The sequence below is a fragment of the Moschus berezovskii genome, chromosome 6 (assembly GCF_049115385.1).
Source record: "Moschus berezovskii isolate FMDL1 chromosome 6, NW_MosBer_1.0, whole genome shotgun sequence".
NCBI classification, from domain to species: Eukaryota; Metazoa; Chordata; class Mammalia; order Artiodactyla; family Moschidae; genus Moschus; species Moschus berezovskii.
In genome coordinates, this window is record NC_142465.1 from 73,189,662 (window position 1) to 73,217,376 (window position 27,715).

Below are 27,715 nucleotides of genomic sequence, written 5' to 3' on the forward strand. Positions count from 1 at the left end.
AAGGCAGGAACATTTTCCAGTTTGTTTATTACAGATTCCCTAGCACACAGAGCAGTGCTTGGCATATAGAAAAGGCTCAAAAATATTTTTTTCAATTAATGAATTTAAAATGTAGAATGTTTCAACATAACTTCAGAGAACCAAGGTTTGAAGCAACAAAAATAGCAATTTGCTCCCACATAATAGTTTTAAAAGATTAAAAAAAAAAAACCTACTATCATTAGGACAGTGAATATCATTCCTGACTCTTCAGCATTCAGAAGCAGAAAACTTTAGAATTCAAACAACAGAACTTAAACTCAGCAATTTATAGAATCACTGTATTTGGTTTATTTTTCAATTATATACTACTGTTATATATCTATAAGAATATCTACTATAACATATATCTACTGTTGAAAAGATAAAAATCTAGGAAAAATTATTCAAGTTAATCATTATACCTTTAGAGATAAATTTTGACTAAAGTAAGGAGGGCAAGATAAAGTCGATTTGGATTCACTGTTATGAAATCGCCCTTGTTGAAGCAGGAAATCTATTTTATTGGAATATCCCTTTTATCTGTGAACATTTAATCTTTAGCTTTATAAAATAACAAATTTTATATACAACTGACCTTCAACAGATTGGAAGAGCAGGCTATATATCTGATATCTTGTGTTTTAAATTCTCTATCTTTATAGGCCTTTCTTAAAATCCTGTAAGTTCATTTAACCTATTTCTATTGCAATCATAAAAATGAGAAAAGACTTTTTCATGGAGCAAAAGATTAAAGTAATCGTGGACTAGCCTTCTACAGCTATAATGATTTTTACTCCTACTTTCACAAATGAAACTAAATAATCATAGAAAAATTGTAAAATATATAGAATTATATTTTGACCACTGATGGAAGAGGTGACTTTCAAATAGTGCTTATTTTAAGTTAAAAAATATACATATACTCGTCCAACCTTCTTCCTGGAACCAGGGAGTACAGTTAGCAGTCTGCTACAGCATCCCAGTTATAGACAATCAGTTCAGTTCAGTCGCTCAGTCGTGTCCGACTCTTTGCGACCCCATGAATCACAGCACGCCAGGCCTCCCTGTCCATCACCAACTCCCAGAGTTCACTCAAACTCATGTCCATTGAGTCAGTGATGCCAACCAGCCATCTCATTCTCTGTCGTCCCCGTCTCCTCCCACCCCCAATCCTTCCTAGCGTCAGACTCTTTTCCAGTGAGTCAACTCAACGCATGAGGTGGCCAAAGTATTGGAGTTTCAGCTTTAGCATCAGTCCTTCCAATGAACACCTGGATTGATCTCCTTTAGAATGGACTGGTTGGATCTCCTTGCAGTCCAAGGGACTCTCAAGAGTCTAGACAATAGGCACCCAAATTAAGGTGGTGGCAGGTGGGGCCTAAGAGAAAATTATGAGGATTTCACAGGTGGTACTGACAGACTAGTCAATAACTAGATAGAGGGTAAGTGTAACGAAAATAAACTGACAAGACAGAAACCTGTCTGTCTTACTTGTTAGAGTAAGAGAAGATTATGAGTTTAGTTTTGAAACTAAACTGCAGTGAGTGGTGCAGATAATTGAAATTTTCAGCTCCAGAGTCAGCAGAGAGACCAGAGATACAAATCTGAGAATCAGTAATGTGCTAGCAGTGGTGGACTACAATTATTGATGGAGAACATGGAAGACAAGATACTGAAACCTCACATCCAGAGAATGAGCAAAGAGAAGAAAGAAGAAGCGGTGAAAGAGGTGAGAGGATAGCACAGTGTGGGGTCTCAAAGTCAAGAGTCATAAAAATTTCAGGTAGGCTGTTTCAGAACAGTCAGTGAAGAGTCTCCAGAAGGCGAGGCTTTGGGGTTTTGTTGTTAAGAAGTGATTAACTTAGAATTACTTTAACAGCAAAGAGGGCTTCCCTGGTGACTCAGATGGTAAACAATCCACTTGCAATGCAGAAGACCCAGGTTTGATCCCTGGGTTGGGAAGACCCCCTGGAGAAGGGCGTGACAACCCAATCCAGTATTCTTGCCTGAAGAATTCCATGGACAGAGAAGCCTGATGGGCTACAGTCCATGGGGTCACAAAGTGTCAGACACAACTGAGGGACTAACACACACACACAGAGCATCAGAGCTGGACTACAAGTTGATAAAGATTCTCCAGTACTCTACCATTCTCAGTAGAATGGTAGATTCTCAGTAGAATTCTTAGAATGGCAGTATTCTACCTAGGAAACTTGAAGTCAGATTCTCCAAGCAATTAAAATATCACAATCAAGATGAAGATTATCTAGTCATGTCATCCATGTCATCAAAGCTAGATGCTACAAGTGACTACTTTTCTATTTTCTAATTTGGCTACTTTTACCCCTCTCAAATTTAGAGAATATTTCAAGTCTTTAATTTAGCTAATCCATCAGCCAATTCTGTCAACTCTCCCTACAAAATAAGTTTTGGACTCCAACTATGTCTCACTACATCCTCTGCTAGCACCCACCCTGATCCCAGCCAAGCTCATCTCTAGTCTGCAGTATTATTGCAACGGACTCTCAACTTGTCTCCCTGCTTTAATTCTTGGCCTCCAACTGCTCTGTCGCACAACAACAGTCAAAATAATCTGTTAAAAATATCTAACAGATCATATCACTAAACTGCTCAAAATCTTCCAAAGGCTTCCCACTCACACAATAGCCAAAGTCCTCACAATGACCCACCAGGTGATCTCGCATCCTGTGATTTCCCCCTTCTCTCACTTGGTCCCAACCCTATTGGCCTCCATGCCATTCATTTAACATGGTGGTTCTCAAACTCTGATGTGTATCAGAATCATCTGGAAAGACTGTTCAAATACAGATAGTAAGCCACACCCCAGAGTTTCTGACTCAGTAGCTTTGGAGTGGGGCTGAGAACTTGCTATTCTAACAAGATGCTAACACTAATGTTCAGAAGACCACATTTTGAGAACTACTGATCTAACCGTGGCCCTGCCTTGGGCCCTGGCAATACCCGGGACATGTCATCTTACCTCTAATAGACTCAAAGAATAAAACTAAACAAATTAGTAGATGGAAAAGTAGTAACTCATGAAATCAAGCTATAATAACATGGTTTATTCATCTCTTTATGGTATTTTAATTGCTTAGAGAACTGAATAATTCCTTTAGTTTATGACTCAGATATTGTATCATCAGTGACATAATTCTTGACCTATGGAAGACAGCAACTCCACCCCAATCTTCCCAATGAAAGGCCCAGCTAAATGACCCTGCAGTAAAGACAGTGTGCTGAGCTTCCATTCAGCTTTGGAGTTCTCTTGTCTTAAATATGAACAGAAAAATAAATATAACTAGACATATGATAAAAAGTTCTAACATAAAATATAGTCACAACAAATAATGTTCAAATAAAAAGATGAAATTCAGCTTTAATGGTAATGGGTGCATGTGTGCTAAGTAGTGTCACTTAGTTGTGTCCAACTCTTTGCGACCCCATGGGCTGCAGCCTGTCAGCCTCCTCTGTCTCTTGCATCTCATACATTGGCAGGTGGGTTCTTTACCACTAGCACCACCTGGGAAGCCCCTTAATAGTAACACATGATCAAATTAAACAATTTAACTTGCAGCATATTCTTTTTTAATCAGATTCCCTACAGCATGGCCTATTTTTAAATGGATTGGCATGTTTAATCTATTACTTGAATCTAAACAAATGCTGGGTAATGCTCAGTAATGTCACTTTTAGAAATATTTTCTTTGCGGTAAGGTAGTCAAAATTTCAGTTTTCCTGGCAAACTTACCAAGCTGCTTAAATGTTTGTATGCCTAACTATATTTATCAGAACAAAGTTCATTTTCTAGCAAAATGAAACTAAAGCCACCTTTTAACTCTCATTCTAATAACTTTCTTTTCCTTAAATGTTGTCACTCTGTTTTTCAAGACCTCTTCTTTACTCACGTCTCCTGCCAAAAAGCCTTCTGGAATGAGTTCTATCTAGGTAACCTGCTGCTGCTGCTAAGTCACTTCAGTCGTGTCTGACTCTGTGTGACCCCGCAGACGGCAGCCTACCAGGCTGCCCCGTCCCAGGGGCAAGAACACTGGAGTGGGTTGCCATTTCCTTCTCCAATGTGTGAAAGCAAAAAGTGAAAGTGAAGTCGCTCAGTCGTGTCTGACCCTTAGCGACCCCACGGACTGCAGCCTACCAGGCTCCTTCATCCATGGGATCTTCTAGGCAAGAGTACTGGAGTGGCTTGCCATTGCCTTCTCCGCTAGGTAACCTACCAGCTCTTAAAAGAGATACAAGTGTGGATCACTGGGAAAAGATGGCAGATTAAACACATGTAATTTCACTAACTGAGAAAACTACATAAACTAGTAAAACTACATAAACATACTGTTGTTTTTTAAGACAAAAGTTTAAGTTATAGTAGCTTTTACATACATTCCACACATTCCAGTTGGATGCCAAATGTTAAAAACAATATTCAGCTGATAGCAATGTCACCATTACATGATGAACTTCTGGAACATTAGAACAAATGTGAAATTAAATGAAATTTAAAAAATCTTATTGCTGTTGTTGTTTAGTCACTCAGCTGTGTCCTACTCTTTTGCACCTCATGGACTGTAGCCCATTAGACTCCTCTGTCCATAGGATTTTCCAGGTAAGAATACTGGAGTGGGTTGCCATTTCCTTCTCCAGAGGATCTTCCCAATCCAGAGACTGATCCTGTGTCTCCTGCACTGCAGGCAGATTCTTTACCACTGAGCTACCAACTGGGAAGCCCAAAATCTTATTACCATTTTATTTCTAAATTTTTTTTTCTAAATTTTTAAGAAATAATTTCTTAGCACTGAGGCCTGCTAGACTGATCTTGTGACCATTATACTTCTCAGTTTTAATACTATGCAGATGCCCACTTTCAAAAGAAGTCATTAGAGAATCAAGATTGATTTTGGCTAGTTTTGCTAGTCTAGATACTGCTGAGAATGATGGTGTTATCAAATTATTAGGCTTTCTCTCCTAAACAGGAAAGAAACATAATTGATAAAGGACTTCTATACTCTTTAATTTCCAGGTTTGATGTTTTGGTTAATAGTAATGATGCATTTTCATTGAGATAATTCCATAAACTGAAATTTTGTATATTGCTTGATGATGATGCTTTCTATTTTCAGATTCAAAGGAATGCTGCCTTAACACATTTTTTAATTTTAATATTTTATACATACTTACTGCTTCACATGATCACCTGAGAAAAATTTGCATTTAAATTTTGGATCTTTTCAAAGTGTAACAATAGAGCAATGTGTCTGGCTTCTAAGACATCAAAAAAGTAATGAAATTTCATTGGTATCTCAGCTTTTATTGAATTCATGACAATTTTAGTACCTTCTCAAGAGTAGGATAGTAGTATAGAGATCATGTAAGAATAATTTGTATACTCAAGGTGCATCCATTTGGGTACTTAAGATGTTTCCAATAAAAGAACTGCTTTTCTTTAAGCAATCACTGATTATTAGTAAGTCCTGTGATTGTTACCGTCCACATGTACTAGTAAGGCTATTTTATCCAAGCAATCCTTCTTAATATGTAACTTTTCCCCCCGTTTTTATATCTTACTGAAGTACATCACAAGGCAGCTTTGAAATCCCTTCTATGTCATGTAATTTTCCTTAGGCCAGAAGAAGTTTTGAATCTGTAAGAGGGACTCCAGCTTTGAGAACCATAGCTTAGAAGGCCTCACTTTGGCCCTCCATTAGCTGTGCCCCTTTCAACAGGGTGAAGAGTGCATGGGTCCCAAACAGTGTGCCCACTCAACACCTGTGCCTCATCCCCTTCTAGGCCACACTTCAGATACCTAGGACCATAGAAGTCCAGGAGCAAATGGCCTTAAGTCCAATTCCAGGGCCTCTTCCTGAGGCCAACCCTCCTGATGACAGGCCATGCCACCTCTGGGGCATGCCCAAATCCAGGAGTGCTCAGAGGCTGGCTGGCTGTTGGGGGTGTAGACGGATGAGAGGTCTGAGGGATGTGTGAGGTCTCCCACAGTGCAGACCATAGAGCCAAGGGTAGGGAATGAAGTGGGGCAGGGCTCAGACCAGGAACTGGCTCTGTATTCCAAACTGTATTACGGGGCACAACACTGTATTCCAAAATAGAACCCAAGAATTATAAATTTGATCTTGGACTTTCAGATCGTCAGAGGAAATATTTGCAAAGGTAGAAAGATGGAGATTATTTTTAAATGTGTAAGCTTGTTGTATAATTTTAAACTAAGTACACATACGGCTACATGGGCCTCTGTTTTTATTCCTGCCCCAGGCTCAACTATGAAAGTGAATTTATACAGAATGCTCTTAAATATCTGATACTATTACACTGACATCATTATACTGATCAGATACAATAGTAACCTGGAATGGTCTTTTCCCAGATTTTGATATGCCTGACTCACTTTTATTATTCAGGTTCTTGGTAGCTCAGCTGTTAAAGAATCTGCCTGCAGTGCAGGAGACCCCGGTTTGATTCCTGGGTCAGGAAGATCCCTGGAGAAGGGATAGACTACCCACTCCAGTTTTCTTGGGCTTCCCTGGTGGCTCAACTGGTAAAGAATCCGCCCACAATGTGTGAGACCTGCATTTGATCCCTGGGTTGGGAAGATCCCCTGGAGAAGGGAAAGGCTACCCACTTCAGTATTCTCGCCTGGAGAATTCCATGGACTGTATAATCCATTGGGTCACAAAAAGTCGGACACGACAGAGCGACTTTCACTTTCCACTTTCCAGCTTACACACCACCTCAGAGAAGTTGTCCCTTACCACTTAATATAAAATAGCTCTCGTGAATCACCCTTAATCACATTATCCTGTTTTATGTTCTTTACTGCCTCTACCAATATTTGAAATTATTTAAGTAAATTCTACCACAGCAGAGACCATGCCTGCCTTGTTATTCATCTGCAAACTCGTGGATTCTTATCTAGTGCTATGAGTTATAATTTGTAAATATCATTATTTATGATAATTTTGTGGCTCGAATTGTCCTAGTTCTGGTTTGTACGTTACCCTTTCATCATGTACCTATCATTGTTTGTTTATTCTAGCATTTCTTTACTATATGCCACAAGATGTTCCAGGGTCATTTTGGACTTTTATGTTCCAGTCTAAGGAACTCCAGCTTCTATTATTCTCCAGTTCTTTTAATACTCAATAATGTAAAATTATAGACTAAAGTGAATTTACAAAGGAATTCTATGTGGTTTGGTTCCAACTGATACCCCTGTGTATTAACTCCAACTAGCTGCAGAGATAAGCCACAGGGTTATATTTACAAATAATACATTTTTTAATATCAAAAGTTAAGTTTTAAAACATACATACCCCAGATATAATATAGTGGTACTAAGACCAAGACAATAGGAGAGCATTTTTACAATGTAGAGGAGGAGATTATTCAGTTCAGTTCAGTCACTCAGTCGTGTCCAACTCTTTGCAACCCCATGAACCGCAGCGTGCCAGGCTTCCCTGTCCATCACCAATTCCCGGAATCCACCCAAACCCATGTCCATTGAGTCGGTGATGCAGTCCAACCATCTCATCCTGTGTCGTCCACTTCTCCTCCTGCCTTCAATCTTTGCCAGCATCTGGGTTTTTTCCAATGAGTCAGCTCTTTGCATCAGGTGGCCAAAGTATTGGAGTTTCAGCTTCAACATCAGTTCTTCCAATGAACACCCAGGACTGATCTGCTTTAGGATGGACTGGTTGGATCTCCGTGCAGTCCAAGGGACTCTCAAGAGTCTTCTCCACACCACAGTTCAAAAGCATCAATTCTTAAGTGTTCAGCTTTCTTCATAGTCCAACTCTCACATCCATACATGACTACTGGAAAAACCACAGCCTTGACTAGATGGACCTTTGTTGGCAAAGTAATGTCTCTGCTTCTTAATATACTGTCTGCTGCTGCTGCTGCTGCTGCTACGTCACTTCAGTCGTGTCCGACTCTGTGTGACCCCATAGACGGAAGCCCACCAGGCTCCCCCGTCCTTGGGATTCTCCAGGCAAGAACACTGGAGTGGGTTGCCATTTCCTTCTCCAATGTGTGAAAGTGAAAAGTGAAAGTGAAGTCACTCAGTCGTGTCCGACCCTTAGCGACCCCACGGACTGCAGCCTACTAGGTTGGTCATAACTTTCCTGCCAAGGAGTAACTGTCTTTTAATTCCATGGCTGCAATCAGCATCTGCAGTGATTGTGGAGCCCAGAAAACTAAAGTCAGCCACTGTTTCCATTATTTCCCCATCTATTTGCCATGAAGTGATGGGACCAGATGCCATGATCTTAGTTTTCTGAATGTTGAGCTTTAAGCCAACTTTTCACTCTCCTCTTTCACTTTCATCAAGAGGCTCTTTAGTTCTTCTTCAGTTTCTGCTAAGGGTGGTGTCATCTGCATATCTGAGGTTATTGATACTTCTCCCGGCAATCTTGATTCCAGCTTGTGCTTTCTCCAGCCCAGCGTTTCTCATGATGGAAAGCAGGGTGACAATATACAGCCTTGATGTACTCCTTTTCCTATTTGGAACCAGTCTGTTGTTCCATGTCCAGTTCTAACTGTTGCTTCCTGACCCGTTTCTCAAGAGGCAGGTCAGGTGGTCTGGTATTCCCATCTCTTTCAGAATTTTCCACAGTTTATTGTGATCCACACAGTCAAAGGCTTTGGAATAGTCAATAAAGCTGAAATAGATGTTTTCCTGGCATGGCTGAGAGGAGCTACCCCAGGCCCAAGGCCGGGGGCAGCGGCCGAGAGGAGCTACCCCAGGCCTGAGGTAAGGAGCAGCGGCTGAGCTTTGTTGGAGCAGCCGTGAAGAGATAGCCCACATCCAAGGTAAGAGAAACCCAAGTAAGACGGTAGGCACTGAGAGAGGGCATCAGAGGGCAGACAGACTGAAACTACAATCACAGACAACAGGCCAATCTGATCACACGGACCACAGCCTTGTCTAACTCAGTGAAACTAAGCCATGCCGTGTGGGGCCACCCAAGATGGATGGGTCATGGTGGAGAGGTCTGACAGAATGTGGTCCACTGGAGAAGGAGGTTATTAGGGTTTTGTTATTGTGTTTATTTATTGGTTTTATAAACTCAGACACAGTTATCCTGTACAAGTAAAAGTTCTGGAATATGACTTTTTTCACCACATACTACCTCTGTGTCCTCGGGAAAGTTACTCAACTGTTCAAAGCCTGAGTTCCCCCTGTGTAAAACAGGAATAGTGTTTATCTCATAGGGTTTGTTATAAGACATCCTAAAGCAGTTAGCACAGTGCTGGCACATTATGCGTAAGTGTTAAGTCCCTTCCGTCATGCCGACTCTTTCCAACTCTATGAACAATAAGCCTGCCAGGCTCCTCAGTCCATGGGATTCTCCAGGCAAGAATACTGGACTGGGTTGCCACTCCCTTCTCTGGGAGATCTTTCTGACCCAGGGATCAAACTCACATTTTCTGTCTCCTGCACTGTCAGGTGGGTTCTTTATCACTAGTGCCACCTGGGAAGCCCAGCACATTATGAGAACTAATACCCAATACTTCATTATTGCCTGGATGGAATATGGCTATATGACCTTTTATATATAAGCAAATGGCTTAGAAGTTTCCATAGGGTATATGTAGCAGTTCTTGAAAAAGCAAATAATAACGTTAATAAAACATTATTTAATGCATTTCCTTTCCAAGCATCTGTTTCACTCAAGAAAACTTAGGGACCTCACAGCTGCCTAGAGAAAAATGAGGAGAGGGGAGAAGGAGGAAAAGGGGGCTCCTAGCAAAACACAGCTGTTCAGCTTCCACATCTTCATTACCTTTAGATTCACAAATGTTTTTTCCTAGTTCACAGAGAGATTCATAGGTCGCATCTTCTTTAAAGGAAAAAACAAACCTCATATACTAACAGCACTGCAATCAGTAATGACAGCTTAGTTAATTTGGGGCTAACATTCAACGTGATGCTGGAAAAGACTCTTGAGAGTCCCTTGGACTGTATGGAGATCAAACCAGTTAATTCTAAAGGAAATCAACCCTGAATATTCACTGGAAGGACTGATGATGAAGCTGAAGCTCCAATATTTTGGTTACCTGATGCAAAGAGCCGATTCACTGGAAAAGACCCTGATGCTGGGGAAAGACTGAAGGCAAAGGAGAAGAGGGTGGCAGAGGATGAGATGGTTAGACAGCATCACCGACTCAATGGACATGTATTTTAGCAAACTCCATGATACAGGAGGACAGCGGAGCCTGGGGTGCTACAGTCTACAGGGTCACAAAGAGTTAGACATGACTTAGCAACTGAACAACAATAACATTCAATGGGCTGATGGTTCATTGAAGTGAGCCTCACTAGCTACATGGATTTAATCATAATTTGGTTCCACAATGGTGGAACCCCCAAAGAATACTATAGTGAGAAAACAAAATCCTTTTCGTCTACTAAAATAAAACTCAGAACCCTGCTAGTGGCAGTAGTTTTAAAAGTGTTTAATGTTTCTGGATGACTGTTTTCTAGTATGTGGCTAAAGCCATAAAAGTATGCTTTTTTCCTCCCCTGAATAATAATTTCATCTTAGAATTTGTCCAAAAGAAATTAGAGTACAAAACTGTATATATAAGAATGTTAATAACAGCAAAACATTAAAAAGAACCTATATATTCAATAATAGATTAAATCGCAGTAAAGCTGTACAATAGAAAAACACAGCCAATAAAAACAACAGCATAGGTCCACATTTATTGATATGGAAAGATGATCATGATGTCTCTTCAAATGGATATCACAGATTATAAATGAGAATATATATATGATTCCAGTTCTTTTTTTAAGAATATAGTGTATTTATATATACACACACATATACATATATCACATTATGCTATACCTATGCATAAGTAGAGTTATCCAAGTGTAGAAGGATCTATAACAAAATAGTAATAGAGATTATGTCTAGGTAAAGAATTGGGGGTAGTTTTAAATTTTCTTCTTTATACTTTTCCCTTTCCTTCAGTTTTTACAATAAGCATGTATTACTTTTACAATCACAGAAAGTCTAAATGCCAATCAACCAACCATTGACCCATAAAGAATCTCAGTGTCTGACTTGCCCATGTCTCAAGCACTGATGATGACTGCCAGAATACCCTGAAATGAAAGAAGGCAAGAATGCTACTTCTTCTCAGGGTAAAGGAGGGCCTGTAATTCCCAGATCAGACAGCCCAGGGAACTTTCAGGACATGATAACAGGCATAACTACTTACCATAGCCCTGAGGTTCAGAAACTTTATCAGTAGACAGAGGAGAAAATTTTTTTCCTCAAAAAAGTTCTTCTTAATAGAGAGGAACAGCATATGTGATACATATACACACAAAGAGACACACACACACACATATATCCATGTGTGTGTGCACATGTGTAAAAAATATACATACTTAGAGGCAGGAACAAACTTACTGCAGTGGATAATCTGGATGCCAAAGTCATTTCCAAATTCCCTTTGAGACCAAGAAGTGCAGGAACTAAAATGAAAACTTCTGTTACTTTTTTGAATACCTCCCAGTGCTGTAAGGAAAAAAAAAAAAAGAATTTTCAACATTCTTTGAAAACACTTTAGAATAAAGATTTCCAAAATTTTCAGCTTTTTTTTCCCAATGTTGCATCTACGTTTTAAGTTAACTACATAGGTCATTTAATCATTGAACATTCAGTTTAACCCAATCCCATAGATGGAGGAAAAGTGGACACAGTGACAGATTCTGCTTTCTTGGGCTCCAAAATCACTACAAATTGTGACTGCAGACATGAAATAAAAAGACACTTGCTCCTTGGAAGAAAAGCTATGACAAACCTAGATGGCATATTAAAAACCAGACGTTACTTTGCTGACAAAGGTCTGTATCATCAAAACTATGGTTTTTCCAGCAGTCATGTATGGATGTGAGAGCTGGATCATAAAGAAGGCTGAGTGCCAAAGAACTGATGCTTTCAAACTGTGGTGCTAGAGAAGACTCTTGAGAGTCCCTTGGACAGCAAGGAGATCCAGCCAGTCAATCCTAAGGGAAGTCAATCCTGAATATTCACTGGAAGGACTGACGCTACAGCTGAAGCTCCGATACTTTGGCCACCTGATGTGAAGGGCAGATTCATTGGAAAAGACCCTGATGCTGGAAAAGACTGAGCAGGAAAAGAAGAGGGCGATAAGAGGACGAGATGGCTGGATGGCATCACTGACTCAGGACATGAGTTTGAGCAAACTGCAGGAGATAGGGAAGGATAGGGAAGCTTGGTCTGCTGCAGTCCATGGGGTCGCAAAGAGTTGGATGTGACTTAGCGACTGAACAGCAACAATTCTCCAGAGTTCTGAAGCCTTGAGTTACGTTAGAAGACTCAGTTAGAGTTGGGAATAATAGCTGATAAAGTCACTATATCTCGTAGTATATCTAGTTTGCTATACAACCTTTTTTTTTTTTTTTGGCTGCCCTGGGTCTTCGTTGTGGCACACAGACTTTCTCTAGCTCTGGTATGTGAGCTTAAGTGCCCACATCATGTGGGATGTTAGTTTCTGGATCAGGGATCGAATTCCACATTCCTGTAAAGCAGATTCTTAACCACTGAACCACCAAGTCCAACTCTGTTACTCTTAAAGTCTACTTTATCTCTTAATGATGCCAAGTCAGTGTAACTAGTGATTAGGAGCACAGATTCAAGAACCAGATAAACCGTATTTGAATCTTGGTTCCAACACTGATTATAACTAGCCTACAGAAAAATTACAGTTGCTAGTTTCACAAATGAAGAAATAGAGATTCGGATAAAGTGATTTTCCCAAGACCAAAAGATGGGACCTAAAATTGACCCCAGGAGTTCTGAGTTGTCCCACGTTCTGCTCCCCATTTTAGGATGTGAGGCAACAGGCTGCAGAGCAGAGGATCATAAAGAGCACAAAACTGGAAATCAGAAAATCTGTTATCAAGGCATGGGTCTGTCACAAACTGGCTGTGTGATCTCTGATGAGTTATGTACTTTTCCGATTTCAACTTCTTCCACCATGAAATGAAGACACTATCTGTCCTGTCGAGCCGACGGAGAAATACCATAATAACGAAAGCAACAGATGTTAGAGCACTTTATAAACCAGAAATGCCACACAAATGACCAACACAAAATGCTACTTCACAAGTGCTATTAAGAGGTGACTGTCCCAGTATGAGACTTTAGTAACTAAGCATCTTAATTTATGCCAAAACATATCAAGAATGCAGTCCTGTCACTAACACCAATATAGCTAAGAAAATTTCCCTAGAGGCTATTCCAAATAGATGTAGAACTAGGGACTAAAGAGAGTTCAGGAAATATTTGTCAGACCAGTCTCTGGTAAAAACCTGGTTCAAACGATTCACAAGTGAATCCATCCAGGGATTCAATTAAGGATGGAGCTAAAAGAAGTCAACAAAGGATGGAGCTAAAAGAGGCACTGGGGGTCCAGAAACCTCTCAGATTCCTTAACCTATCAAAGAAACTACCAAACAATTTTGCCTGTGTTTTATGTTGGGTAAGAATTCTGCTATCCTACTGGGATATGCATCCTTCCGAGATGATAGTGATGATGATGACGAATAACAACAGACAACAATAATAATACTAACAGCAGTCAACATTCACTGATTGCTTGTTATGTGCCAGTCACTGTTCTAGCCTTCATTTAATTTTCACAACAAACTTATGAGACAGCATTTTTATCAGATTAGACATAATTCAGGAATATGCTTTACCTAGGTCATAATTTTAAGACACCTACCTATACAATGATTTTAAATTTCTCTATCAGTCATATGCAATCCCACTGTGGATCTGTTGGGATGCATTCCATTGGGTTACTAACATCCTTTCCAAGTTTAATTAAAATCAAATGCTCCTGTGAGAATTCCTATGAAAACACTTACACCTTAGCATTGATATAACAATAAGAACTTTCACATACTGCTCTCCTACCTTGTGCCCAATAAAATCTGCGTTCTTCTCTCTATAACCTGCATATGTGTGCTTATTGAAGTTCTCAAACTTTCTCAGCTCACAGCACCCATAGCATCTCAGAAATGTTTTCATGGCTTCCTTAGGTCAGAAGAAATACGTAACAGTCCTGCCAAGCAGCTAGGTCCAAACAATGTAATAAGTATTTATTCCCTAACAACTTCATAGCCTTCTAAAGAAATAACACAAACATTGGAAGAAAAATATTATATTTTTACATCCTCTGCTGCTGCTGCTGCTGCTAAGTCACTTCAGTCGTGTCCGACTCTGTGTGACCCCATAGACAGAAGCCCACCAGGCTACCCCGTCCCTGGGATTCTCCAGGCAAGAACACTGGAGTGGGTTGCCATTTCCTTCTCCAATGTGTGAAAGTGAAAAGTGAAAGTGAAGTCACTCAGTCGTGTCCGACCCTTAGCGACCCCACGGACTGCAGCCTACCAGGCTCCTCCATCCATGGGATTTTCTAGGCAAGAGTACTGGAGTGGCTTGCCATTGCCTTCTCCGTTATGTCCTCTAACCACATTAATTCCTAATGGGATGTGTGTATCTGTTGGGCACTGCATAACTTCTCAAACCTTGTAACCGGAAACTACTGCTTTCATTTCTTGTTCTATATTGACTTTTGTGTGGCACCTGCTTTTCTTCCCAGCACTGTTGAAAATCTAGCTTTGCAGAGGTACGTCATCAAGAGAAATGGAGTATGATATAATGCTGAATGCTGAAACACCTTGAGCCAGTGGTCTGCAAAGATGGCCAAGAGATATCATTGTGTTTCCCTCAAAAATTTAATATATACCACAGCACCTCTAAGGTCTAGCCACACAGTTTGGGAAATACGAGAATAGTGAGAAACAATATGGTACAGTAGTCAAAGGGAGGGATTCTGGAATCAGATTAACTGAGTAAATTCTGATACTAATGAGAGGGTAACAGGCAGGAAGGCCAGCGGTCTCCTAACAGAGGAAATAGGCTGCAAGTGTCAGACATTGTTTATCTCTCCCTTTAGTGGAGAAGGGAATGGCAAACCACTTCAGTATACTTGCCTTGAGAACCCCATGAACAGTATCAAAGGGCAAAATGATAGGATACTGAATGAGGAATTCCCCAGGTCAGTAGGTGCCCAGTATGCTGCTGGAGATCAGTGGAGAAATAACTCTAGAAGGAATGAACGGATGGAGCCAAAGCAAAACCAATACCCAGTTGTGGATGTAACTGGTGATAGAAGCAAGGTCCGGTGCTGTAAAGAGCAACATTGCATAGGAATCTGGAATGTTAGGTCCATGAATCAAGGCAAATTGGAAGTGGTCAAACAGGAGATGACAAGAGTGAATGTAGAATTCTAGGAATCAGTGAACTAAAATGGACTGGAATGGGTGAATTTAACTCAGATGACCATTATATCTACTACTGTGGGCAGGAATCCCTTAGAAGAAATGGAGTAGCCATCATGGTCAACAAGAGAGTCCAAAATGCAGTACTTGGATGCAATCTGAAAAACGACAGAATGATTTCTGTTCATTTCCAAGGCAAACCATTCAATATTACAGTAATCCAGGCCTATGCCCCAACCAGTAACGCTGAAGAAGCCGAAGTTGAACGGTTCTATGAAGACCCACAAGACCTTTTAGAACACCCAAAAAAGATGTCCTTTTCATTATAGGGGACTGGAATGCAAAAGTAGGAAGTCAAGAAACACCTGGAGTAACAGGCAAATTTGGCCTTGGAGCACGGAATGAAGCAGAGCAAAGGCTAATAGAGTTTTGTCAAGAGAACGCACTAGTCATAGCAAACACCCTCTTCCAACAACACAAGAGAAGACTCTACACATGGACATCACCAGATGGTCAACACCGAAATCAGATTGATTATATTCTTTGCAGCCAAAGATGGAGAAGCTCTATACGGTTAGCAAAAACAAGACCAGGAGCTGACTGTGGCTCAGATCATGAACTCCTTATTGCCAAATTCAGACTGAAATTGAAGAAAGTAGGGAAAACCACTAGAGCATTCAGGTATGACCTAAATCAAATCCCTGTGGAAGTGAGAAATAGATTTAAGGGACTAGATCTGATAGATAGAGTGCTTGATGAACTCTGGATGGAGGTTTGTGACATTGTACAGGAGACAGGGACCAAGACCATCCCCATGGAAAAGAAATACAAAAAAGCAAAATGGCTGTCTGAGGAGGCCTTACAAATAGCTGTGAAAAGAAGAGAAGCGAAAAGTAAAGGAGAAAAGGAAAGATATAAGCATCTGAATGCAGAGTTCCAAAGAATAGCTAGGAGAGATAAGAAAGCCTTCCTCAGTGATCAATGCAAAGAAATAGAGGAAAACAACAGAATAGGAAAAACAAGAGATCTCTTCAAGAAAATTAGAGATTCCAAGGGAACATTTCATGCAAAGATGGGCTCGATAAAGGACAGAAATGGTATGGACCTAACAGAAGCAGAAGATATTAAGAAGAGGTGGCAAGAATACACAGAAGAACTGTACAAAAAAGATATTCACGACCAAGATAGTCACGATAACGTGATCACTGACCTAGAGCCAGACATCTTGGAATGTGAAGTCAAGTGGGCCTTAGAAAGCATCACTACGAACAAAGCTAGTGGAGGTAATGGAATTCCAGTTGAGCTATTTCAAATCCTGAAAGATGATGCTGTGAAAGTGCTGCACTCAATATGCCAGCAAATTTGGAAAACTCAGCAGTGGCCACAGGACTGGAAAAGGTCAGTCTTCATTCCAATCCCAAAGAAAGGCAATGCCAAAGAATGCTCAAACTACCGCACAATTGCACTCATCTCACACGCTAGTAAAGTCATGCTCAAAATTCTCCAAGCCAGGCTTCAGCACTATGTGAACCGTGAACTCCCAGATGTTCAAGCAGGTTTTAGAAAAGGCAGAGGCACCAGAGATCAAGTTGCCAACATCCGCTGGATCATGGAGAAAGCAAGAGAGTTCCATAAAAACATCTATTTCTGCTTCATTGACTATGCCAACGCCTTTGACTGTGTGGATCACAATAAACTGTGGAACACTCTGAAAGAGATGGGAATACCACACCACCTGACCTACCTCTTGAGAAACCTGTATGCACGTCAGGAAGCAACAGTCAGAACTGTACATGGAACAACAGACTGGTTTCAAATAGGAAAAGGAGTGCGTCAAGGCTGTATATTGTCACCTTGCTTATTGAACTCATATACAGAGTGTATCATGAGGAACGCTGGGCTGGAAGAAGCACAAGCTGGAATCAAGATTGCTGGGAGAAATACCAATAACCTCAGATATGCAGATGACACTACCCTTATGGCAGAAAGTGAAGAGGAACTCAAAAGCCTCTTGATGAAAGTGACAGAGGAGAGTGAAAAGGTTGGCTTGAAGCTCAACATTCAGGAAACAAAGATCATGGCATCTGGTCCCATCACTTCATGGGAAATAGATGGAAAAACAGTGGAAACAGTGTCAGACTTTATTTTTTTGGGCTCCAAAATCACCTGATTGCAGCCATGAAATTAAAAGACGCTTACTCCTCGGAAGGAAAGTTATGACCAACCTTGATAATATATTAAAAAGCAGAGACATTACTTTGCCAACAAAGGTCCGTCTAGTCAAGGCAATGGTTTTTCCCGTGGTCATGTATGGATGTGAGAGTTGGACTGTGAAGAAAGCTGATCACCGAAGAATTGATGCTTTTGAACTGTGGTTTTGGAGAAGACTCTTGAGAGTCCCTTGGACTGCAAGGAGGTCCAACCAGTCCATTTTAAAGGAGATCAATCCTGGGTGTTCACTGGAAGGACTGATGGCTAAAGCTGAAACTGCAATACTTTGGCCACCTCATGCGACGAGTTGACTCACTGGAAAAGACTCTGATGCTGGGTAAGGTTGGGGGTGGGAAGAGAAGGGGACGACCGAGAATGAGATGGCTGGATGGCATCACCGACTCTGTGGACATGAGTTTGAGTGAACTCCGGGAGTTGGTGATGGACAGGGAGGCCTGGCATGCTGTGATTCATGGGGTCACGGAGAGTCAGACACGACTGAGCAACTGAACTGAACTGAATTTAGTGGCAGGAGAAAACAAACTACTAGTGTTATATTTTATGCCCTTATCTATACAAATTTAAAAAGAGGTTTCTTTTATTTTTTTTTAATTTATTTATTTTAATTGGAGGCTAATTACTTTACATTATTGTATTGGTTGTGCCATACATTGACATGAATCTGCCCCAGGTGTACATGTGTTCCCCATCTTGAACCCCCCTCCCTCCTCCCTCCCCATCCCATCCTTCTGGTTCATCCCAGTACACTAGCCCCGAGCATCCTGTATCATACTTTGAACCTGGACTGGGGATTCATTTCACATATGATAATATACATATTTCAATGCCATTCTCCCAAATCATCCCACCCTCACCCTCTCCCACAGAGTCCAAAAGACTGTTCTATACATCTGTGTCTCTTTTGCTGTCTTGTATACAGGGTTATCATTATCATCTTTCTAAATTCCATATATATGCGTTAGTATACTCTATTGGGGAGAAGGCAATGGCAACCCACTCCAGTACTCTTGCCTGGAAAATCCCATGGGTGGAGGAGCCTCGTAGGCTGTAGTCCATGGGGTCGCGAAGAGTCGGATACGACTGAGTGACTTCATTTTCATTTTTCACTTTCATGCATTGGAGAAGGAAATGGCAGCCCACTCCAGTGTTCTTGCCTGGAGAATCCCAGAGACGGCGGAGCCTGGTGGGGTACCATCTATGGGGTCACACAGAGTCGGACACGACTGAAGTGACTTAGCAGCAGCATACTGTATCTGTGTTTTTCTTTCTGGCTTACTTCACTCTGTATAATAGGCTCCAGTTTCATCCACCTCATTAGAACTGATTCAAATGTATTCTTTTTAATGGCTTAGTAGTATTCCATTGTGTATATGTACCACAGCTTTCTTATCCATTTGTCTGCAAATGGACATCTTGGTGGCTTCCATGTCCTGGCTATTATAAACAGTGCTGCAATGAACATTGGAGTACATGTGTCTCTTTCAGTTCTGGTTTCCTCAGTGTGTATGCCCAGGGGTGGGATTGCTAGGCGGTATGGCAGTTCTATTTCCAGTTTTTTAAGGAATCTCCACACTGTTCTACATAGTGGTTGTACTAGTTTGCATTCCCACCAACAGTGTAAGAGGGTTCCCTTTTCTCCATACCCTCTCCATTTATTGCTTGTAGACTTTTGGATAGCAGCCATTCTGACTGGTGTGAAATGGTACCTCATTGTGGTTTTGATTTGCATTTCTCTGATTATGAGTGATGTTGAGCATCTTTTCATGTGTTTGTTAGCCATCTGTATGTCTTCTTTGGAGAAATATCTGTTTAGTTCTTTGGCCCATTTTTTGACTGGGTCGTTTATTTTTCTGGAATTGAGCTGCAGGAGTTGCTTGTATATTCAACATACATTTATGATAACCCTCCAGAAGGCAGGAATAGAAGGAAAATTCTTCAACATAATAAAAGCTATATATGACCCACCCACAGCAAACATTATCCTCAATGGTGAAAAATTGAAAGCATTTCCCCTAAAGTCAGGAACAAGACAAGGGTGTCCACTCTCACCACTACTACTCAACATAGTTTTGGAAGTTTTGGCCACAGCAATCAGAGCAGAAAAAGACATAAAAGGAATCCAAACTGGAAAAGAAGAAGTAAAACTCTCACTGTTTGCAGATGACATGATCCTATACACAGAAAACCTTAAAGACTCTAGCAGAAAATTACTATAACTAATCAATGAATATAGTAAAGTTTCAGGATATAAAATCAACATGCAGAAATTCCTTGCATTCCTATACACTAATAATGAGACAATAGAGAAATTAAGGAAACAATTCCATTCACCATTGCAACGAAAAGAATAAAATACTTAGGAATATATCTAACTAAAGAAACAAAAGACCTATATATAGGAAACTATAAAACACTGGTGAAAGAAATCAGAGAGGACACTAATAGATGGAGAAATATACCGTGTTCATGGATTGGAAGAATAAACATTGTGAAAATGAATATATTACCCAAAGTAATTTATAGGTTCAATGCAATCTCTATCAAGCTACCAATGGTATTTTTCACAGAGCTGGAACAAATAATTTCACAATTTGTATGGAAATATAAAAAACCTCGAATAGCCAAAGTAATCTTGAGAAAGAAGAACGGAACTGGGGGAATCAACCTGCCGGACTTCAGGCTCTACTACAAAGCCACAGTCATCAAGACAGTATGGTACTGGCATAAAGACAGAAATATAGATCAATGGAACAAAATATAGAGCCCAGAGATAAATCCATACACCTATGGACACCTTATCTTTGACAAAGGAGGCAAAAATATTCAATGGCTAAAAGACAATCTCTTTAACAAGTGGTACTGGGAAAGCTGGTCAACCACTTGTAAAAGAATGAAACTAGAACACTCCCTAACACCATACACAAAAATTAACTCAAAATGGATTAAAGATCTAAACGTAAGACCAGAAACAATAAAACTCCTAGAGGAGAACATAGGCAAAACACTCTCTGACATAAATCACAGCAGGATCCTCCATGACCCACCTCCCAGAATATTGGAAATAAAAGCAAAAATAAACAAATGGGACCTATATAAATTAAAAGCTTCTGCACAGCAAAGGAAACTATAAGCAAGGTGCAAAGACAGCCTTCAGAATGGGAGAAAATAATAGCAAATGAAGCAACTGACAAAGGACTAATCTAAAAAGAGGTTTCTTTTAAAATTCTGTGTTGCCATGACAACACCTGATTCCACCTGAACTTAGTGATTTCAGTCGTGCAGTCATGTCCAACTCTTTGCAACCCCATGGACTGCAGCACGCCAGGCCTCCCTGTCCATCACCAACTCCCAGAGTTTACTCAAACTCATCTCCGTTGAGTCGGTGATGCCATCCAACCATCTCATCCTCTTTTCATCCCCTTCTCCTCCCACCTTCAATCTTTCCCAGCATCAGAGTCTTTTCCAATAAGTCAGTTCTTCCCATCAGGTGGTCAAAGTATTGGAGTTTCAGCTTCAGCATCAATCCTTCCAATAAATATTCAGGACTGATTTCCTTTAGGATGGAATGGCTGGATCTCCTTGCAGTCCAAGGGACTCTCAAGAGTCTTCTCCAGCACCACAGTTCACAAGCATCAATTCTTTGGCGTTCAGCTTTCTTTTTCGTCTAACTCTCACATCCGTACATGACCACTGGAAAAACCATAGCTTTGACTAGATGGACCTCTGTTGGCAAAGTAACATCTCTGCTTTTTATAAGCTGTCTATGTTGGACATAACTTTTCTTCCAAGGAGTAAGCATCTTTTAATTTCATGGCTGCAATCACCATCTGTAGTGATTTTGGAGCCCAAGAAAACAAAGTCTGTCACTGTTTCCACTGTTTCCCCATCTATTTCCCATGAAGTGATGGGACCAGATGCCATGATCTTCATTTTTTGAACGTTGAGTTTGAAGCCAGCTTTTCCACTCTCTTTTACTTTCATCAAGAGGCTCTTTAGTTCTTCTTCACTTTCTTCCATAACGGTGATGTCACCTGCATATCTGAAGTTACTGATATTTCTTCTGGCAATCTTGATTCCAGCTTGTGCTTCATCCAGCCTGGCATTTTGCATGATGCATTGGAGAAGGAAATGGCAACCCACTCCTGTGTTCTTGCCTGGAGAATCCCAGGGATGGGGGAGTCTGGTGGGCTGCCGTCTATGGGGTAGTGTTAGGAGCCCTAACATCTGAGTAGTCATGATAGGCCTGAAACCTTGCTTAGGCCTAAGTTTCAATTTCCTGGAGACAGGGTGGAGGCTAGGTTCACAGAAACTCCTCCTTAAGAAAATCCTGCCGGCGCCAAAAATTGGGCCAATCAGAAGAAAAAGGGAAATCCCACAGAAAAACCCCGCGTGAGCGCATAAACTGGCCAATGAGCTTCTGTGCGTGCATGAACTGGCCAATGAGCTTCTGCCAGCTTGATCTTTTGAACAAAAATAGGTGCTTATGTAATCTAAGCCTGGCGTGCTGTGGTTCATGGGGTCACTAAGAGTCGGACACAACTGAGCGACTGAAGTGAGTGTGAGTGAGTGAATGTAATCTAAGACTATAAAAACCGCTGTGACCTGGGCTCGGGGGTCTTGTCCGCATTCCACTGCGCTGGGAGGGGCAGGAGCCCTAGCTCGAGCTAGAAATAAACCCCATTCTTGCTTTTACATTGCTGCGAGTGTCTTATTCTACCAGTTACGGGGGACTGGACTCAGGGCATAACAGTAGCACAGAGTCGGACATGACAAAAACGACTTAGCAGCAGCAGCAGCTCTGCATAGAGGTTAAATAAGCAGGGTGACAATACACAGCCTTGATGTACTCCTATCCCAGTTTGGAACTAGTCTGTTGTTCCATGTCCAGTTCTAAATGTTGCTTCCTGACCTGCATACAGAATTCTCAAGAGGCAGGTCAGGTGGTCTGGAATTCCCGTTTCTGTAAGAATTTTAAACAGTTTATCGTGATCCACACAGTCAAAGGCTTTGGCATAGTCAATAAAGCAGAAATAGATGTTTTTCTTGAACTCTCTTGCTTTTTCGATGATCCAACAGATGTTGGCAATTTGATCCCTCGTTCCTCTGCCTTTTCTAAAACCAGCTTGAACATCTGGAAATTCCCAGTTCATGTACTGTTGAAGCCTGGCTTGGAGAATTTTGAGCATTACTCTTCTAGCATGTGAGATGAGTGCAATTGTGTCATAGGTTGAGCATTCTTTGACTGCCCACCTGAACTTAACTTTTCTCAACCCTTGAGTTAACTAATGCATTTTTCTTATGGAAATGTTTGTCTTAAGCTATGTTAATGAACTATGTATTTACCCTAGACTGTTTTCAAGTCTGTTCTGCCTAAGACTCAGAACAGACTTGAGAAACCAGTATGTTTTACTCACGCAAATGTTCTCTTAAGTTATGTTAATGAGACTGTATTTGCTTGGAAACCTGCCTTTCATGTTATGTCAATCATTTTATTGCTGGGGACAACTCACCTTGTGCCAATTTTATCTCAAAATGCCTGTTGTGGGTGAGGGGCCTGGAGCCAGTCTCTCAGTTTTGAGACATTTCCTTGTACTCTTGCATGGAAAATCCCGTGGATGGAGGAGCCTGGTAGGCTGCAGTCCATGGGGTCGCTAAGGGTCGGACATGACTGAGCGACTTCACTTTCACTTTTCACTTTCACTTTTCACTTTCATACATTGGAGAAGAAAATGGCAACCCACTCCAGTGTTCTTGCCTGGAGAATCCCAGGGATGGGGCAGCCTGGTGGGCTTCCGTCTATGGGGTCACACAGAGTCGGACACGACTGAAGTGACTTAGCAGCAGCAGCAGTAGCTTTATAACATCTGGCTAAAGATTCAGTTCAGTTCAGTTCAGTCTCTCAGTCATGTCCGACTCTGCGACCCCATGAATCACAGCACGCCAGGCCTCCCTGTCCATCACCAACTCCCGGAGTTCACTCAAACTCATGTCCATCGAGTTGGTGATGCCATCCAGGATCTCATTCTCTGTCGTCCCCTTCTCCTCCCGCCCCCAATCCCTCCCAGCATCAGAGTCTTTTCCAGTGAGTCAACTCGTCGCATGAGGTGGCCAAAGTATTGCAGTTTCAGCTTTAGCATCAGTCCTTCCAATGAACACCCAGGATTGATCTCCTTTAGAATGGACTGGATGGATCTCCTTGCAGTCCAAGGGACTCTCAGGAGTGTTCTCCAGCACCACAGTTCAAAAGCATCAATTCTTCGGCGATCAGCTTTCTTCATAGTCCAACTCTCACATTCATACATGACCCCTGGAAAAACCACAGCCTTGACTAGGCGGACCTGTGTTGGCAAAGTAATGTCTCTGCTTTTTAATATACTATCTAGGTTGGTCATAAGATTAGCATTCTGTATTCCAAGGTCAAATTTGCCTGTTAACCCAGGTGTTTCTTGACATCCTACTTTTTCATTCCAGTCTCCTATAATGAAAAGGACATCTTTTTGGGGTGTTAGTTCTAAAAGGTCTTATAGGTCTTCATAGAACCACGAAACTTCAATTCTTCAGCATTACTGGTTGGGGCATAGGCTTGGATTACAGTGATATTGAATGGTTTGCCTCGGAAACGAACACAGATCATTCTGCATCCAACTACTGCATTCAGACTCTTTTGTTGACCATGATGGAGCAAATTTGGCCTTGGAATATGGAATGAAGCAGGGGAAAGGCCAACAGAGTTTTGCCAAGAGAACGCACTGGTCATTTCAAACACCCTCTTCCAACAAAACAAGAGAAGACTCTACACGTGGACATCACCAGATGGTCAACAATGAAATCAGATTGATTATATTCTCTGCAGCCAAAGATGGAGAAGTTCTATACAGTTAACAAAAACAAGATGGGGAGCTGACTGTGGCTCAGATCATGAACCCCTTAATGCCAAATTCAGACTTAAATTGAAGAAAGTAGGGAAAACCACTAGAGCATTCAGGTATGACCTAAATCAAATCCCTTATGATTATACACTGGAAGTGAGAAATAGATTTAAGGGACTAGATCTGATAGATAGAGTGCCTGATGAACTCTGGACGGAGGTTCGTGACATTGTACAGGAGACAGGGATCAAGACCATCCCCATGGAAAAGAAATGCAAAAAAGCAAAATGGCTGTCTGGGGAGGCCTTACAAATAGCTGTGAGAAGAATAGAAGCGAGAAGCAAAGGAGAAAAGGAAAGACATAAGCATCTGAATGCAGAGTTCCAAAGAACAGCAAAGAGAGATAAGAACGCCTTCCTCAGCAATCAATGCAAAGAAACAGAGGAAAACAACAGAATGAGAAAGAAGAGATCTCTTCAAGAAAATCAGATATACCAAGGGAACATTTCATGCAAAGATGGGCTCAATAAAAGACAGAAATGGTATGGACCTAATAGAAGCAGAAGATACTAAGAGGTGACAAGAATACACAGAACTGTACAAAAAAGATCTTCATGACCAATATAATCACAATGGTGTGATCACTCACCTAGAGCCAGACATCCTGGAATGTGAAGTCAAGTGGGCCTTAGAAAGCATCACTACGAACAAAGCTAGTGGAGGTGATAGAATTCCAGTTGAGCTATTTCAAATCCTGAAAGATGATGCTGTGAAAGTGCTGCACTCAATATGCCAGCAAATTTGGAAAACTCAGCAGTGGCCACAGGACTGGAAAAGGTCAGTCTTCATTCCAATCCCAAAGAAAGGCAATGCCAAAGAATGCTCAAACTACCACACAATTGCACTCATCTCACACCCTAGTAAAGTCATGTTCAAAATTCTCCAAGCCGGGTTTCAGCAATACATGAACCGTGAACTTCCAGATGTTCAAGCTGGTTTTAGAAAAGGCAGAGGAACCAGTGATCAAATTGCCAACATCCACTGGATCATGGAAAAAGCAAGAGAGTTCCAGAAATACATCTATTTCTCTTCATTGACTATGCCTAAGCCTTTGACCATGTGGATCACAATAAACTGTGGAAAATTCTCAAAGAGATGGGAACACCAGACCACCTGACCTGCCTCTTAAGAAACCTATATGCAGGCCAGGAAGCAACAGTTAGAACTGGACATGGAAGAAAAGACTGTTTCCAAATAAGAAAAGGAGTACGTCAAGGTTGTATATTGTCACCCTGCTTATTTAACTTATATGCAGAGTACATCATGGGAAACGCTGGGCTGGAAGAAGCACAAGCTGGAATCAAGATTGCTGGGAGAAATATCAATAACCTCAGATATGCAGATGACACCACCCTTATGGCAGAAAGTGAAGAGGAACTCAAAAGCCTCTTGATGAAAGTGAAAGAGGAGAGTGAAAAGTTAGCTTAAAGCTCAATATTCAGAAAACTCAGATCATGGCATCTGGTCCCATCACTTCATGGGAAACAGAAGGGGAACAGTGGAAATAGTGTCAGACTTTATTTTTGGGGCTCCAAAATCACTGCAGATGCTGATTGCAGCCATGAAATTAAAAGATGCTTACTCCTTGGAAGGAAAGTTATGACCAACCTAGATAGCATATTAAAAAGCAGAGACATTACTTTGCCAACCAAGGTCCAGCTAGTCAAGGCTATGGTTTTTCCAGTGGTCATGTATGGATGTGAGAGTTGGACTGTGTAGAAAGCTGAGCGTCAAAGAATTGATGCTTTTAAACTGTGGTGTTGGAGAAGGCTCTTGAGAGCCCCATGGACTGCAAGGAGATCCAACCAGTCCATTCTAAAGGAGATCAGTCCTGGGTTTTCATTGGATGGAATAATGCTGAAGCTGAAACTCCAATATTTTGGCCACCTCACACGAAGAGCTGACTTATTGGAAAAGACCCTGATGCTGGGAGGGATTGGGGGCAGGAGGAGAAGGGGACGACAGAGGATGAGATGGCTGGATGGCATCACCGACTCTGTGGACATGAGTTTGAGTGAACTCCGGGAGTTGGTGATGCACAGGGAGGCCTGGCATGCTGCGATTCATGGGCTCGCAAAGAGTCGGACATGACTGAGCGACTGAACTGAAAGACTAGCAGGGGGGCACTCATTCTGCTCTCGTCTGATGTCTATGTCAGAAGCTTTCTCTATCTCTTTTATACTGTATACTTTAATAAAACTTTATTACACAAAAGCTCTGAGCGATCAAGCCTAGTCACTGGCCTCAGATTGAATTCTTCTCCTCCAGAGGCCAAGAATCCTGGTGTCTTTAGTGGCTCAGCAACAACCCTTCACTATTTTTACTGTATGCCTTGAGTATGCTATGCAAAATTATGCTTTACTTTCTTCACCTTAAATAGGGTCATAATTGTACCTACCTCATACAATTGTGTTCAGGACCATTTCTGTACATTGTAATAAATAACAATATTGAGAGTTTATTAGTTCTAACGCCAAAACATATTATCAGTTAATCTTCCTGTAAGGAGGAAGTAATGGAAAAAAAAAAAAATCCAGAAAGGGAATGCTGATACAGCTAGTGTCCCTGTTAGGGGAAGCACACTGACTGAAACCGCCCACCCTGGCCCAGCACCATAGTAACTATTTGCATGAGTTGTTTCAGGACAGGAGATCCTGGTAAAGAACACGGAACTAATAAGCCACCACCAACCGGAAGAGTTCAGGAAATGTCAAAAGGAGACACCACATGTCCAACCACCTCCCAGAATCCTTCTCACTGGCATCCATCTTGGCTGAACAAGGCGTGCACCACCAGGAAGGACTCTGAGTCAGATGACTGGCTAAAGACAACCCGGAAACTAATGCCATCACCATAAAATCCGAGACTGCAAGCCATGTGACACAGCTGTTCTCCTGGGTTCCTTTACCCTACTGCTCTCCACCCAAGTGCCCTTTCCCAATAAAATCTCTTGCTTTGTCAGCACATACGTCTCCTTGGACAATTCGTTTCCCAGTTTTAGACAAAAGCCCAGTTTCGGGCCCTGGAAGGGGTCCCCCTTCCTGCAACACCCCCAGTAAATTTCACCTACTTACAAATTTTGCCATGATACAGACACGTCCTCCAAGGCAGATTATTATGCAGTGCTAAGCTTCCACAAGAATCTGCCCTACAGGAA

General features: G+C 41.4%; 1 protein-coding gene across 9 annotated transcripts in view; it reads right to left on the reverse strand.

The window, feature by feature from the left end:
- Positions 1-27,715, reverse strand: part of SLC41A2 (solute carrier family 41 member 2) — a 158,833-nt gene that overhangs the window by 80,026 nt on the left and 51,092 nt on the right. For all 9 annotated transcript variants that reach the window (XM_055394189.2, XM_055394186.2, XM_055394190.2 and 6 more), the window contains one exon: positions 11,490-11,597. In XM_055394189.2, coding sequence (XP_055250164.2) covers positions 11,490-11,597 — 108 coding nt within the window. The remainder of the gene's footprint in view (positions 1-11,489; positions 11,598-27,715) is intronic.